This window comes from Monomorium pharaonis, chromosome 7 (genome assembly GCF_013373865.1).
Source record: "Monomorium pharaonis isolate MP-MQ-018 chromosome 7, ASM1337386v2, whole genome shotgun sequence".
Classification (NCBI taxonomy): Eukaryota; Metazoa; Arthropoda; class Insecta; order Hymenoptera; family Formicidae; genus Monomorium; species Monomorium pharaonis.
This window is the reverse complement of record NC_050473.1, coordinates 20,758,658-20,775,342: the sequence shown is the minus strand read 5'-3', so window position 1 is coordinate 20,775,342 and position 16,685 is coordinate 20,758,658. Positions and strand designations below refer to the sequence as shown.

At 42.6% G+C, this 16,685-nt stretch overlaps 3 protein-coding genes across 3 annotated transcripts; 1 reads left to right on the top strand and 2 right to left on the bottom strand.

Annotated features, from left to right (window-relative positions):
- Positions 1–5,254: 5,254 nt before the first annotated feature.
- LOC118646563 lies at positions 5,255–7,519 on the bottom strand. Its single transcript, XM_036289709.1, has 2 exons — positions 6,883–7,519; positions 5,255–6,702 (listed from the first exon to the last, which is right to left on the bottom strand). Exons 1-2 carry the CDS (start codon positions 7,517–7,519, stop codon positions 5,255–5,257), a joined length of 2,085 nt encoding a protein of 694 aa, XP_036145602.1.
- An 89-nt stretch (positions 7,520–7,608) lies between these two features.
- LOC118646593 lies at positions 7,609–8,636 on the bottom strand. The gene has a single exon (XM_036289792.1). It carries the CDS (start codon positions 8,110–8,112, stop codon positions 7,648–7,650), a length of 465 nt encoding a protein of 154 aa, XP_036145685.1. The 5' UTR covers positions 8,113–8,636; the 3' UTR covers positions 7,609–7,647.
- A 7,399-nt stretch (positions 8,637–16,035) lies between these two features.
- Positions 16,036–16,413, top strand: LOC118646562. Its single transcript, XM_036289703.1, has one exon. The coding sequence runs from the start codon at positions 16,036–16,038 to the stop codon at positions 16,411–16,413; it is 378 nt and encodes a 125-aa protein (XP_036145596.1).
- The last annotated feature ends 272 nt before the right edge of the window (positions 16,414–16,685 follow it).

Sequence of the window (16,685 nt, the reverse complement as noted above, 5' to 3'; positions counted from 1 at the left end):
CATCTCATTGTATTGTAGTTGGCACGAAGCGTTATCGGATACTCCCCATCATTATCATCATCGTTGCCCCCACGCGTAACGTCGCCGGAATGAGTTCCATCGTGTTGCGGACGTTTTTGTGAAATTGTGCGTTTCAAAAATTCGTTTATAGCTCGCAGTTCGTACGATCCCTCGGGAATCGTAATCTCCGTGTTATCCTTGTCAAAGTAAAACGTATTGTTTGAGGCATTCACGTTCGGTATCGTGTTATAGGTTTCAAAAATTGTTAGACCGAGCTCGTAATCATCGTCGCTCAAATCTATAGCTGGAGAATAGTGTGCCGCGAGAACGCTGCTCTTGCCGCTCAGGGTAAACGTCAGCGACATGATGGTGGTGAAATACTGAGTCTTTGCGGTACTAGTTCAGCTTTTTAAATTTACACGCGTTGAAGAAACTGCAGGCAGAGTTGTCCACAAATGCTCTGATCGTACGTTTGATAGGACGTTCGATTATACTCAATCGTTGTCACTTCGTCCCCAAAGTATCGTACTAGTTCTCCAGGCGGTCGAAGATTGCCGAAACTATCAAAATACGCGATGTGGTTACCCCTCTTTGCGTACGCCACCCAGTGAGTGCCGGGGCCCGTCGTATCGTCCAAATTTATGATACCACTCTCGTTTAGACGCGCACCACTCGTCGGTAACGCGTTACGCATAAAAACACCTCTGAAATATGGATGTTTGATACTGAGCGATGCGTGATTTTACACGCCTATAAATAGCCTCAGATCGCAACATGTTTCGTTTTGAATAAAGAAAAAAATATATAGAGAGATGTTAAACATATGTAAAACGGTTATACATACGTACATAAGAAACGGTTATACAAATACGTAAGGATGTTTGAAGGAAACGTGAAATGAACGTAAGAAGTATGTGAACGAATGTGGAACGAACGTGTGAAGTATGTGAACGAATGTGAAATGAACGTAAGAAGTATGTGAACGAACGTGAGAAGTACTTGAAACGAACATAAGAAGTGTGTGAACGAACGTAAGAAGTACGTAAAATAAACGTGGAAAGTACTTGAAACGAACGTGAAAAGTACGTGAACGAACGTAAGAAGTACGTGAACGAACGTAAGAAGTATGTGAACGAACGTGGAAAGTACGTGAACGAACGTGAAACGAACATAAGAAGTACGTAAACGAACGTGGGAAGTACGTGAACGAACGTGAAACGAACATAAGAAGTACGTAAACGAACGTAAGAAGTACGTGAACAAACGTTAAAAGTATGTGAATGAATGTGAGAAGTATGTGAACAAACGTAAAAATATTAATTCTATATTAATTTAGCAGTCATCTTCAACAGGATCGTCCATTAGTACGCATGGTGATAAGTTGTGTCACGCCCGACTATTGATAAACATAGCGATCACGCCCAGCCATTGCGGGGTATAGCGTCACGCCCGCGCAGCCATTGATACACGCTGCGACGAGCTTATCTTCCTTCTTCGCGCGGCCATTGATACGCGCCGCAATGAGCTTATCTTCTTCCTTTACGCTTTCTCTATCCGTACGCTGCATTCACACACACGCACACATACTCATATACAGCATACTGCACTCACTCGCCTATAAATAGGTCGTTCGATTCCACTATATAATCAAATTCCGAAAACATGAGATTCGTGCGACAGCCGTTGGCGATATGCGTTACGAATTACGATGACAAGTTACGACTAATGGGGGATGACGGAGAGAAGCGCAAGCATGGCGCGATGCTGCCTACTACCATACGCGCGATTATTTGCGGCCCATCGAATTGTGGTAAAACCAACATTATGATAAACTTGTTGGAATGTCCGCACGGTGTACGTTTCGAGAACGTGTACGTGTACTCGAAATCTTTGCAACAGCCGAAATATCGGTATTTGGAAAATTTGTTAAGATCGATGAATGAAATTAACTATTTTACGTTCTCCAATAACTGTGACGTCATTCCGCCGAATGAAGCGCGTCCAAACTCAATTTTCATCTTTGACGATATTGCGTGCGACAAGCAGGATGCCGTGAGAGAGTATTTTGCGATGGGTCGGCACTCGAATGTCGACTGCTTTTATCTTTGTCAGTCGTACGCGAGAATACCTAAACATCTTATACGCGACAACGCAAACCTGCTGATCCTGTTTAAACAGGATGGTACCAATCTGAAGCATGTGTACAACGATCATGTTAACACCGATATGTCACGATGATTTTTGTGCGTTATGTTGTGATTGTTAGCGTCGTGATTATGGATTCCTAGTAATAGACAAGGATAGTTCACTTACTAACGGGCGATATAGAAAAGGATTTAACGAGTTCGCGATGCTGCGGAGCGATTAGTCGTCATCGATACTTCGTTGGGGATGAAACGTGAGCGATCAACGCTCTCTGTTAACATGATTGGGGACAACGATATGCGTGAGCGAGAAAAAATCGCGAAGGAAATTGTGAAAACGAGCGAATCGATTCGTAAGAAACATCGCGCTTTGAAAACCGGTAGGATCGAGGAGAATATCGCGGCGAAGAGACACTTCGAGCCGCTCATCGAGCCGCTGCAAAAGATCGTCGATAATTCCGGCGTCCGCGTGATAAAGGAAGAACCGCGTGTCGATGACGTAGGCATCGAAACATCGTTCATCCAGAAGGATGTAATAAAAAATAAGAGAAAACGAAAAGACAGTTCAGTGGACCATGCATTAAGTGAATCGAACAAATGGATGCGATATATGTCAAACGATGCAATGAATTTACCGTCGCCATCGGTGCAGCATACGTCAAACGATGCAATGAATATACCGTCGCCGTCGGTGCAGCGTACTTCCAACGACGCGATAGATCCGTCAGCGATAACGTCCACACCGCGTACGGTAGCTGTACAATCAACGATTGAAGCTCCAAAACCGTTAAATAAGGCTCTCGAGACTGTTTTTGAATCCGCCAACGATTCGTTTGCGACAACCATTCGAAATCGATTACAAACGTCAGAAGGTCTAGAAACGTTATCTCAGCACTTGGGGCCGCTGGGTCAAAAATACATCGGAGATTTTCTCAGCGGCCGTGGTGAAAAAGAAAAAATTATGGATACCGTGTACGGCGTTCGTTTAGACAAGGATGGTATGATGTTGGGTAATAAAACGTTCGACGTCAACAGTAGTGATCACATAATTATCGGTGATGTAAAATACGTTGGTACACACGGTCTTTACGAACTGATCTTTAAACGATATCCCAACGATTCAGTCTACACGGAAAACGATAAACGAAAGTACAAAGATATATTGTTGGCTACAAACGCGCATAAACGTAATTACGTTACACACGTCCGATTATTAGCCAATAAGGGATACAAGTATAAATATATAATTGCACCGTTATTAAAATATGATTTTACGAGCGGATTGGGATTACCTCGCGCTATGACACCAAACGATGATGCAATCGGAAAGGAATTACCTCGCGCTATGACACTAAACGACAACATGATCGATTACGTGCATTGGGACGATCCTAACGAACTGGTGGATCGTCTACGGTTGCTCGAAGCCTCGCATCGGGCTGGTCATAACGCTCATGACAACGAGATGCTGTCCATCATCGAAGAACTTCGCGAGGCAGGCCTTATTATAAATTAACTTGCGTATCGTCAAAACAAATCAGTTGATCGACGTCACCCCATACATCAAACATGAAATTACCAAAATCTAATGTTAGTTCCGAAAAACGACGACTCGTCGAGGAACTGCACGCTTCAGCGAGAAAAAATTTTCCGCGGAGACACGTCATAGTTCGAGGATACGGTGATCTGTGGCAGGCCGATATCGTCGAGATGATTCCGTACTCACGTTTCAACAAAGGTTACCACTACATACTCACCGTCATCGATGTGTTGAGCAAGTACGCGTGGGCTATACCGCTCAAAAGCAAAGGTGGAAGCGAGACAGCTGACGCTATCGCTGAGATAATTCGAGAGAGCGGCAGACGTCCGAAAAATTTACAAACTGATATGGAGAAGGAGTTTTACAACGCCGACGTGCAGAAACTATTGCAAAAACATGACATTAACCATTATTCCACGTACTCGGTAATGAAGGCGTCGGTCGTCGAACGCTTTAATCGCACGCTGAAGAACGATATGTGGAAGCAGTTTACGCTCAACGGTAATTACAAGTGGATCGACCTGTTATCACGTCTCGTGTCGAATTACAACGTTCGAAAGCACCGAACGATCGGTGTGCGACCCGTCGACGTAACTCCCACGATGGCTGAAAGACTCTTAGATACGGTATACAGCGCTATAAAGATTGTTGGTCCAGCGAAATTCAAAGTAGGCGACTCTGTACGCGTGAGCAAGTACGACGATTTTCGAGAAAGGTTACACACCAAATTGGACAACCGAGGTGTTCAAGATCGTTAAAGTGCAGCGTACCAACCCCGTAACTTATTTACTCGAGGATTATCGCGGAACATCTATCGCTGGAGCGTTCTACGAGTATGAGTTGCATCGCGCGACTCACCCGGACGTATTTCTGGTAGAGAAAGTATTACGCAAGAAAGGAGACGAGGTTTACGTCAAATGGTTGGGATTCGATGGATCACACAATTCATGGATACACAAAGACAATGTTATTTAATCCGTATAAAAAATTGTTTTTTATTATAAACATATAAAAAAAAATGTAAAGCATACATTATATAAAAAATATATAATTTTTTGTGACGTACATATGAAGCATCTTTATTATCCTTCCATCGTCCATTTCTAACGTTGCACATAAATTATCAAATAATTTTTTAAAATACATATAACATAAAATACACGATATGTGTAACACGTAAAATATATGAAGTGTTAAATGTAAAATTATAAAAATAAATGTAAAACGTAAAATACATAAAATATGCGAAACGTGAATATTAAAATATAAATGTAAAGTATAAAATACATAAAATACAAAATGTCTGTACAATACAAAAATATATTATAAAGGTATTTGATAATGTCCCCATGGCAACGTCTTTACCGAATCAGGTACGAGATACCGCTTGTCGTCGTATGGACTCAGAGCTATTTTCGTTTCACGTATCGTGTATACCTCATGCAGTTTAGATCGTATACACGACTGATGACGCGTCATCTCTATCTCATCTCGCAGACACCGCGTGTAGTCGTCGAATGTTATCGTTCTTGCGACAACGTTACACTTTACACCCTTTGCCTTTTTAGTGTCATTTTTTTCCATCCACCTTTAACGCATACATTTTCGCTCTGAGTCCAACGAACTCGGTCATTATTGCACCATTGTTCTCGTCCTTCATTAGCCCGGGAACTTTCTTGTTCACAAGAGGCATACCGTACGCGTTACCAGTCGGATAATCGCTCGTGTCGAACCTTGCGATATCGCGTCTTATATTTTCATATACGTCGTCGCACTCGATGTGATACACGAGACTATCAGTATCTGTGTACATCACTCTAGATTTGTCATGGTACAAAGGTAGCATGTACTCGTGATGAAATTCATACAAGCAAATTTTCGATATGTCTAGTATACACATTACTACATAAATCGGCTTGTTGAATTTCACCTTAAGTTTTCGGAGTTCGACTGCAATTAAATTTTCTGCAAAAATACTGCGACTGTGGAAATTTGGTTTAGCGATCATTGCCTCCGCACCGTATCGTCCTGTCCATTTTGTCAAAAGTTTTACATCTACGTGATTGCGCACATTTTCCATAGTTTTTCCGAATACGGCGTTATTCATCAATTTATATAAATTTTTCTCGAAATTGTTTTTCGCGAGGGTACGAAATTGTGTGTTTAACTCGATATAATCGCGGAGCCAGGTGGATTGAACGAATTGTAATACACGATGTATCTGTGTTATGCGGAGACCATGACGAGTGCATTGCTGCAAGTTGCGATAATGAATGACGTACCGCTTCTTATCGTGCAAGGTCGCTAAAAGTTTATATTCTCGCTTGCCAGGCGGCTTATCGCGCGTCGGGCAGAACGGTAGGTCAGTGTGTCGATCGTGCAGATGTTGTGGATACTCCAGATCGACTTCGAGAATGTACCCTGTGGGCGAATCAACAGCGATCGCGTTTACGTCAAAATTTGAGACGTCTTCGACCCATCGAAATTCTCCATAGGGCAGCGGCTGACACATTGCCCATCCGTACAAATTATTCACATCGAAATACATGAGGTACGACGATGGTTTCAATGGGTCGTACGTCTGCATGTACTTGTTGTTAGCCTGCGCGTATCTGCCGGAACATTGACTCAGACCTCCACGTATACCGCGCTCGATAAACATTACCATATCGATGTCGGTGAGCAACTCGAAATTGACGCGTGTATATTTAAGCATAGCGTCCCACGTGAATCCCGGTAATGTATAGTAATGTGTGGGGTCGAGACCATAACTTTCGACACATTTGTCACGAAAATTTTCAAAAACGTCGGCTAACAACAATACATCTGTTTTCAAATACAGATCGCTGTATTCGCCCAGCGTTCGAATAGAGAACCGATCCCATACGTTCTTGGCGTGTGCGTAATCGCTCTCGGATACGGTATCGCCCGTCAACGAACTAAAGAATAATTCGCGCGATGGCAAACGCGTTTCCTTCAATTTTGCGACACAGTCAACATACTCGTATGGGAATATGCCTTTACGAGTCAATAAATCGAATTCTTCGTTAGATAAATTCGAAATATCCTTACGCACAATTTTTAGTTTTTCTTTACCGAGAAATGATGCCAATTTTTCAAGACTAGAATTGAGAAATTTATATGAATCTATGAATCGTAATTTTATGTGATTGTGTGGGTCTAATTCATCGGCGGTACTTATGACATGCTTCGTGAAAGAAATATATTTTTCTTTTGTAACGAGAAGCACATCGATATTTCCCTTGAACATTGTGGCTATTTCTTTGATAATAAAGTGTGAACCGTATCCGGATAAATTATGGAAAATTATCGGTATGTACAACACATTCTGATAATACAAGTTGCAAAGCGAATGCGCGGGACCGCGATAACGACCGGTGAGATGACAATGATCTCGCACTCGTGTATCATCCGGTGCGAACGGCTTATCACAAATATGACACTGCTTTGCGTTACGATATGCCTCCCATTGCTCTTTCGATAGAGTTTCCATGGGGACCTTAGCAGATAAAATTGATTTTACACGATGCGCTAATTCTTCTAGCTGTTTAGCAAACCACGCAACGCAATCCTTATCGCGACGAAACCGATACCCCGATAACGCATCATTGTACGAACAGTGTACATAATATCCCAAGCTAATTACTTGATGATGATGCTGGTACGATATTTTCATATCCTCCTTCTCCGTCTTCTCCAATGTGCACTCCAGATCGGCATAGACGACAAATGGCACGCGCTTCTTATTGTTGATGTTGCGGAAGCTCAGCCATTTCTCGTTTTCAGTAGGTAGTTGGATGGCGCAGTCGTTCATTTTCTGGCAATCTACGCTGTGGACATCCAACTTTTTCACAGAACTAAAGTAATGTAAACATCTGTAAAAAATAGCGTAAATTTTATTTTTCAACTATGCAATTAATACAACATTTATAAAATTATTACTCACCGGTCACAAATATATTTTTTGTGTTCTTTTTTACTGAGTTGTGAGCTCACTAGGCGAGACAGATCCTTGATGCATGCAAAGTGCCCCACGTTGTCTTCGCGTGGATCTTGCACGTATAGCAGATTAACATGCTTCTCCTTCTTGTCGTTGGAGAGTCTTAGCGGGAGAATTTTATACGTTTCAGTTTGATCCTTTTGGATCTCGTAGACGTTGACCGAAATATTATTTAGTCTCTCGAATTTTTTAATGTCTTTTAACGCGATTGGAAACTCAACGTCATCGAAATTCAGAACGTTTGTATAATGAGGGTACGATGACTCCCTATCACTATGTCTTTGTGTGGGATATAGAGCGGCTATCACCGACCACGCGAAGCAAGCATTGTCCGTCGATTTCACGTTAACAACCGCACGCTTCGTCATTATTTCTCGCGGTAATGTCACGTGACATCCCACACGCATAGAATTGTACTTATTCACGTTTACAGTCAAATTCTGTATACGCGACAACGCCCACCCACTATCGCGTTCTTGAAATTCCTCGAGCAATGCTAGCGTGGGCTCGATAACGCACCGCTCGTACCACTCATCCAAGTCTGATGTTCTAAAGAGATCACTGTTTTTCGTGGTAATACTTTTATTGGCGCGTTTGTCGCCCGTTACAAATACGCCATTGAATGCGGTGTTCACTTTCACAGAGTTGTGTCTTTCGATAGCGTCCCGCACTCGCTCGAGTACTATACCACCAGCGTCTTCTAAAAACTTTCGCGGTTCAATGTAGTTCGCATTGATAACCGCTCCTGTCAGAACACGATTCTCAAACGCGGTGTCAATCTCTCGTCACACAAGTCTGTCCGCGTTGTCACTCGCGTAATTACCACCGACGTGCACGAAACGTCTTTGCAGTCGCGTCTTTTCACCCGCGAGTCGCGCGATTCTCGCCACCAAAGATTGTCTTTGTCCAACGTTGAGTCGAGGGCGCTTGACGCGGCCATGTTCCTCGAGTCGTTCGATACACTCGTCGCACCGCTGCAACCACTCGAAACAATCGCCCAAGGTAGCGACCCTGTCAATTTGGTCCAACAGCTCACGCTCAAAATGTTCCATTTTTAAACGTTTTTTCGCACTTTTTAAATTACATCACATTCTTCAACCGGGCAACATTTGCACGTGACACATCCACATGATTTGCAGTATCGCACCGAGTTTTGTGCTTGATAGTGCATTTTCTTGCATTCTCTTTCGCGCCAAATGAAAAAATATGCTCTAATCCTATGCTCAAAGTTATCATTGTTATTTTCATCGTCTTTATAATCATAATGATTGTGAGCATAAAAAAACTCCTTGTACGTGCACAGCATATTTGTTATTTTAGGATTTTCAAAAGACACTTTAGCCACGTTGTTTATCACCAATTCGATACACCTTCCAATACCAGCAGGAATTTTAATGTACATAGCATCGGATGTATATAGCATTTTTTGAGCGACTTGCTTTGCCCAATAACGATTACAATGTTCTGGATACACGATTTTATCGTTCCGACACTGATTTAATATCATGATATATATTTTCCGCCTCATGTGATAAGGCCAGTTATAAATATATTCATTGTTTATATACACTCTATGTATCGCAACGCGTTCAAGTGTTCCACTTATACCAAGTTCTCGATCACGTATAAATTGCACTGGTGATATTCGTCGCACATCCGTGTCTTCTTCTTCTTCCCAATCTTCTAGCGGTTCATTGTTAAGAACATATCTGATATCTTCAATGTCCTCCTCATCCATGTTGTGCGGTTTCATACTAAAAGTCTGTATAGTGCGCACTCTGGGCACATGTTGCATGGAATTATTACATACACGGGTTGACGGCAGTTCGAGCAAGCCCGATAATTCATATTTTCGAGATGATCGGTTTGATGCTCCCTAATAGCACTCATTCCCTCTCTAATGTCCCACATATCAATTATACATTCAGCACAGAAGGCTAGAGCACCACCCGTAGAATAATAGAAAAATATTGCACAATGTTTAGTGCGTTCGTTGAACGTAAGCAGGTCCGCATGTGATACAACATTTTCTACGTGGTCAATAAAGCCTTCACCGGAATAACTCGCGGAATCACTAATAATTGAAAATCCGTCTTCGTCGCTTATCATATCTTCATCGGAATTTTCATTGTCCATAATAACGTCTTCGTCGTCAGACACAATCATGATGCTTTCGCCGTTTGAAAACAATCACGACGGTTGTTAACAGGATCGACCGTATTCACGATACTTAGGTACGATTCGTACACATCGTAAGCTTCGCACCGACTGTGGTACCTCGCGCTTCCCAACCAATTATATATTTCATCTATAACCCTTTGTCTCTTTGTCTCAACCGGAGCATTCGTCATTTTTTTTGTATATACTTATACAATTTCAAAGCGAGCCGCTGTTTCTACGAGCAGCCTGATATAGGCGCTAGATCGCGAATTGTATCCTGCAAATCGTAAGGCGCTAAAATGTGATCTCAAATCGTGTTTATAAATTTTTAGTCGCCGGGTGACACATTTTGTCTACCGCTGATAGCGGAGGGGTTTCAAAGACTTATTTCCTCCTCCCCACATATCTTCCCTTATTAAAATATCATGAGCACGATAGTACCCCATGGGTGGGAGCGAGAGCGCGCAATGGGAGTGAGAGAGAGAACGCGTGTTGCAATCTTTTTCCCGCGACATAAGGGGGGTAGAAAGCGGTATTTTTTTTATACCCCCTTATAAAAAACATATCAAGTATTTCAAAGGTGTCGCAAAATAGTTTACGTCTGATATCAGTTTACTTCTGATAAGCGGTTCTTCCCGGAGCCCCGGGTGACGTCATCCCTCCCCGCCGTAACACCCCCCGCGCCCACAAGTTCCCCCCGCACACCCGCACCCCCCTCAGAGCTCCCGGGTTAGAACCGGCCTAGTATTCCTACTAGCGAGATACAGTCCCTTTCCACCTGTGTACGGACCAAGATACACCTCGCGACTTTCCATCGCGCGATTGTGACGTTGCAGCTCCTCGAGTTGACGTCGCGCGACTTTGTTGTTGTTCACCGCTTTCACCACGCCAGCAGCTTCGCCGATCAAGAATCCGAGTGCGCCCAGCTTCGGTAGAATCGGCAACATACCACCTCGTTTCACCGTAGGAAGTACTCGTTTCTTTTTTGTTACCTTTTTTTTCGTTTTCATACCCATACCGACCTTTATTTTAGCTTTCATCGCTGCCCAGACAGCTGCGGCAGCAGCTCTTTCGTTCAAAACCGAATCTCTCGCGGTAATTCGTTTTCGCGCTTTTGCGGCGAGTATCTTGTTGGCTACGTGTCGTTCAGCGAGATTGTTGCTATGCGAGTAAGCTATATCGTGCTCGCGACACGCCGCATCCAGCGGATTTATACCCTAGTCACCTCTGGCTAATCGTTTTTCTAAGTGCGTTCCCGGACCGCAAAACTGATATCCTGGGATATGTAACTCGATAGAAAGCGCGTTTATCACGTTATTTAATAAGCTACGACCCGCTGGCATTCGGCACAATTCTTTATTAACGGTGCGGGGCCGTCGATGTGCGTCCTCTGCCACGGTTGATTGTAATGCTCGTTGCAGTGACGATAGCTTCGAACCTCCGAATCCAACTTTATATGTTCTGGAAGCTTGTCCCACACGTGATCGAAATAGTTGCCGCACACTCGTAGCAAAACAGGTTGTGGTACAAATTGCAACTGATCAACGCTTAGATCGAGAAGGAAGGATTCGATAACAGCACGAACATCTTTGGTACTGAGCGATTCGTGGCTTTGCACGCATATAAATAGGCGTTCGATCCTATCCTTCTACTTAGTAAAAAAAATGAGATTTAAGCAACAACCGTTGGCGATACGCGTTACAAATTACGACGACAAGTTACGGGGGACGGAGGGCAGCGTGGAAAATCGTAAGCATGGTGAAATGCTGCCGAGTACTATATGGGGAATCATTTGCGGTCTTTCGAATTGCGGTAAAACCAACGTTCTCATAAGTTTGCTGGAAAGTCCGCACGGAGTACGTTTTAAGAACGTGTATGTGTATTCGAAATCGTTGCAACAGCCTAAATATCAATATTTGGAGAATCTGTTAACATCAATCGACAAAATCGGTTACTTTACGTTCTCTAATAACAGTGACGTCATTCCGCCGAGCGAGGCACGTCCAAATTCAATTTTTGTCTTTGATGACGTGGCATGCGACAAGCAAGATACGATAAGAGAGTATTTTTTAATGGGGCGACACTCAAACGTAGATTGCTTTTATCTTTCTAGTGTACAGGGTGTTGCACTTGACTACAGTGCAGTCTAACGGGTTGCATATCCGTACGGGTTGCTGTTCCGTCGATAAAAACGCGTGCCGATTTTATCAATGAGTGCGTGCGCGGAGAGAGCGGACTAAGTAGGCATGCTGTATACGACCCGCAGCCTGCGCTTCGTCAACGCGCTTGTGCTAAATCCCTTTTTTAATGTAGTAATGACGAGTTGAGAGAATAGCGCTTAAAAGTGTTTTGAATCTAGCACAGTTCGAAAGAAAATAATACTGCATGCAAATAAGATAATCAATTTGCAAAGTAAAGCAAAGTTTAAAGAAATAATTGGCACAATCTTCACTATGGCTTTCACGTCCTCACAATTTATATCTATAATACATATTATTTCAATGGAAAGATAAACAATGTGCATTATAGTTACAAATCTTTTATTGCTTTCAAGTTTTTACGAATCGTCCTAAAGAAAAAGATAAAATTCTACGAAGAGAAAATACTTAGATTTATAGATTTAATTTACAGATAAAATATTAAATATATTTAATAATCTATATTGTATCAATATTCTAATTTATATTAATTATAACTTTTTAATGTAATATTAATAATGTTTTTTAAAATTAACTTTTAATTTAACTTGAGTTAATTCACTCTTAACTGAATAACTTTAACCAAGTTTCTGTTCATGTAACTATTAACTTAACTAAATTAATTTTATAAGCCATTAACTTTAATCTTATTAGTTAAAAAAATATATTAACTTATTGAACCCTGGTATTTTGCTAATATTTATTATGCTACCTATTTTGTTATTACTTATGAACGTGCAGTTTGACCTATGAAAAAATTAATTAATTAATATTATCTTAAATTATTATTTATCTTAAATTAATTAAAATTATCTCTGCAGGCGTACAAAGTAAGAAGAAAAATCCATGTAACTTCTCGCTTCTGACATTATCATTCAATATTGCTGCAGCGAGTATTCAAATTGATTATCTTATTTGCATGCAGTATTATTTTCTTTCCGTACGGATATGCAACCCGTTAGACTGCACTGTAGTCAAGTGCAACACCCTGTACATCTCTCAGAGTCCGCTGTGCCGCGGAGTGGTTAGTTGTTCGATACGTTAACGTTGGACAAACGTCAACATGGTTGGAAACAAAGATACGCGCGAGCGTGAGAAAATTGCGAGAGAGAAAACTAGCGAATCGATCCGCAAGAAATATTGCGCCTTGAAAACCGGTAGGATCGAGGAGGATACCGCGACCAAGAAACACTTTGAACCGCTGATCGAACCGCTGCAAAAGATCGTTGACAATTCCGGCGTGCGCGAGATAAAGGACAAGTCGCATGACAATGACATAGACGTCGAAACATCGTTTGCCCAGAAAGACTCGATACAGAGTAAGATAAAGAGAAAACGAAAAAATACTTTGACAAACCCTGGGTTAAGCGAATCGCATAAATCGATGCGGTATACGTCAAACGACGCAATGATTTTACCATCAATGCAGTATACGTCGAACGACGCGATAGAATTGCCAGCGATGGATTCGCCAGGGATAACGTCCACGCCGCGTACGGTAGCTGCAAAACCAACGGTACCAAAGTCGCTCGAGAACGATGATGTTTTCGAAACCACAAACAATTCGTTCGAGGCGACTGTTCGAAATCACCTGCAAACGCCGGAGGGTCGAAAAGCATTGTCGCAGCACTTGGGTCCGTTGAGTCAAGAGTACATAGGAGATTTTCTCGACAATAGCGGTAAAAAAGAAAAAATAATTGATATCGTGTACGGTATTTATCTGGACAAGAATGGAATGATGCTAGGTAATAAAAAGTTTGACGTGGATAGTAGCGATCACATAATTGTAGATGGTATGCGATACGTTGGCACACCCGGTCTCTATGAGCTGATCTTTAAGAGATATCTTGATGATTCCGTCTACACTGAAAACGGGTGACCTCCTTTTGGACACGTAACGATTGGACACCGCTCGATTGGACACGCACGATTGGACACCGCACGACTGGACACCGCACGATTGGACACCGTACGATTGGACACCGCACGATTGGACACCGCATTATTGGACACCGCACGATTGGACACCGCACGATTGGACACCGTACGATTGGACACCGCACGATTGGACACCGCATTATTGGACACCGCACGATTGGACACCGCATTATTGGACACCGCACGATTGGACACCACATTATTGGACACCGCACGATTGGGCACCGCATTATTGGACACCACAGTCTTCTAGTGAATAACATTTATATATCATATGACAGATTATCTAACCTTAGAAACATCTGGCAGAAAAAAGCTTCGATTTGCCAGAAAAAAAATTGAATTTTAAATGTCTATATACGTATTTTTAGGAGCATCTCGTTTTGCGTGGAAAGTTTTAAACCCATGTGGTGCAGAAAATGCTCGCACGCACGCACACACACACACACACACACACGCGCGCGCGCGCGCGCGCGCGGGGGGGCCTTCGGCCCCCTCTCCCGCACCCACCCCGTCCAAGTCGCTAACCCATGTAAACTGTATTAGAAATCTGCATACACACACGTGAATGTGTGTGTGTGTCCAATTGTACAGTGTCCAATAATGCGGTCCAATAATGCGGTGTCCAATCGTGCGGTGTCCAATAATGCGATGTCCAATAATACGGTGTCCAATCGTGCGGTGTCCAATCGTGCAGTGTCCAATAATGCGGTGTCCAATCGTGCGTGTCTAATCGTGCGTGTCCAATCGTGCGGTGTCCAATCGTTACGTGTCCAAACGGGATACTCCCCTAAAAACGATAAACGAAAGTACAAAGACATATTGTTGGCTACAAACGCGCATAAACGCAATCACGTTACACACGGTCGATTATTAGCCAACAAGGGATACAAGCATAAATATGTAATTGCACCGTTATTTAAAAACGAATTTAAGATTTGAAAAGGATTACCTAACGCTATGACCTTAAATCATAATGTAATTGATCACGTACACTGGGATAATCCTAACGAGTTAGTGGATCGTCTACAATTGCTCGAATCTTCGCGCCAAGCCAGTCACAACGCACACGACAATGAGATGCTGTCAATTATTGAGGAACTTCGCGAGGCTGATTTAATTATAAATTAACTCGCGTGTCGTCGAAACGAACCAGTCGAACAGTGTTACTCGCATCGAAAAAATGCCAATCAATAAATTTGGGCTATACGAAAAGAGAAATGATGACGATTCGTATTATCGTTGGAGCGGCATAGTGAGAAATTACGTGCGTGAAAACGCTCTGTGTCACGTTGCGACGGACTTTGACGCAAGATTGTGCAAGATTCGCAGTCTAGCGCAGCCTGAGGCTGATACAGACGCCGTCAACAAACTGTACGTGGATCAATGTATAAAAACCTCGACGAATCAACAGAAAGAATCAGATGAAAGATTGACTTCGCTTGAGAAGGACGTGCGAACGTTGCAGTCTGCGATAAACGAACTTCAGCGTATAATTATTAAAGTCAATTCAGAAACAACAACGACGACGAACGACAATGAGCGGCAATGAACGACGAAGGGACGGTTACGAACGTTTAACGAACGGTTTCAAACAGTTTCTGAATCAACAACGAACAGTTCAGGAACGGGTGTCAGGTAGCTATCAAATGGCGCAGGAATCGGTTATCGGATGGTTATCGAACGGCTATAAATCAGGTCAGAAATGGTTATGAATGACTATCTAATCGATCGGTATCGGAAGACAAACAATGGCTTTTGAAGGATGACAACAGAAAGAAATAATAAATAAATGACAAAAGAACGTCAATATTAACAACAAAGAATGATAAAGAATAATACGAACGATAAAGAACGTCAACGAACGTCAATACGAACGTCAACAAACGTCGGCGAACGTCAACGAACGTCAATACGAACGTCAACAAACGTCAACACGAACGTCAACGAACGTTAATAATATTTAAAAAAACAAAAAAAATTGTAGTGTAATTTCATCGTGCGCGTCATCTAATCAAAAGTTGTGTGCAAAACATGAGAGCATCGAAATCAGATCGATACGTTAATTCCAAGAGACGACGACTCGTCGAGGAACTGCACGCTCCGGTTAGAAAAAATTTTCCACGAAGACGCGTTATAGTTCGGGGATACGATGATCTGTGGCAGGCAGATATCGTCGAGATGCATCCATACTCGCGTTTCAACAAAGGCTACCATTACATACTCACTGTCATCGATGTATTGAGTAAGTATGCGTGGACTTTACCGCTCAAGACCAAGGGCGGAAACGAGACGGCTAATGCTATCACCAAGATAATTCGAGAGAACGGCAGACATCCGAAAAACTTGCAAACCAATATGGGGAAGGTGTTTTACAACGCCGAAGTACAGAAACTCTTGAAGAAACATTAATCATTACTCTACGTACTCCGTAATAAAAGCGTCGGTCATCGAGCGGTTCAATCGCACATTGAAAAATGACATTTGGAAGATGTTTACGCTTAACGGTAATTACAAGTGGTTCGACCACTTACCACGTCTCGTGTCGAATTACAACGCTCGGAAGCACTCGGAACGATCGGCATGCGACCCGTTGACGTAACCCCCGCTGTGACTGAGACTTTTGGCTACGGTATACGGCGCGATAAAGATCACAAGTCCGGGGAAATTTAGAGTGGGCGATT

Excerpts from the sequence above, each read along its gene's own strand:
- LOC118646563 (XM_036289709.1), bottom strand. The coding sequence starts at position 7,519 with ATGAACGACTGCGCCATCCAACTACCTACTGAAAACGAGAAATGGCTG. Across the intron at positions 6,703-6,882 it reads TTTCACGAAGCATGTCATAA|GCATATTCCCATACGAGTAT; the intron begins GTACCGCCGATG and ends TGACTCGTAAAG.
- LOC118646593 (XM_036289792.1), bottom strand. The coding sequence starts at position 8,112 with ATGCGTGTGGGATGTCACGTGACATTACCGCGAGAAATAATGACGAAG.
- LOC118646562 (XM_036289703.1), top strand. The coding sequence starts at position 16,036 with ATGAGAGCATCGAAATCAGATCGATACGTTAATTCCAAGAGACGACGA.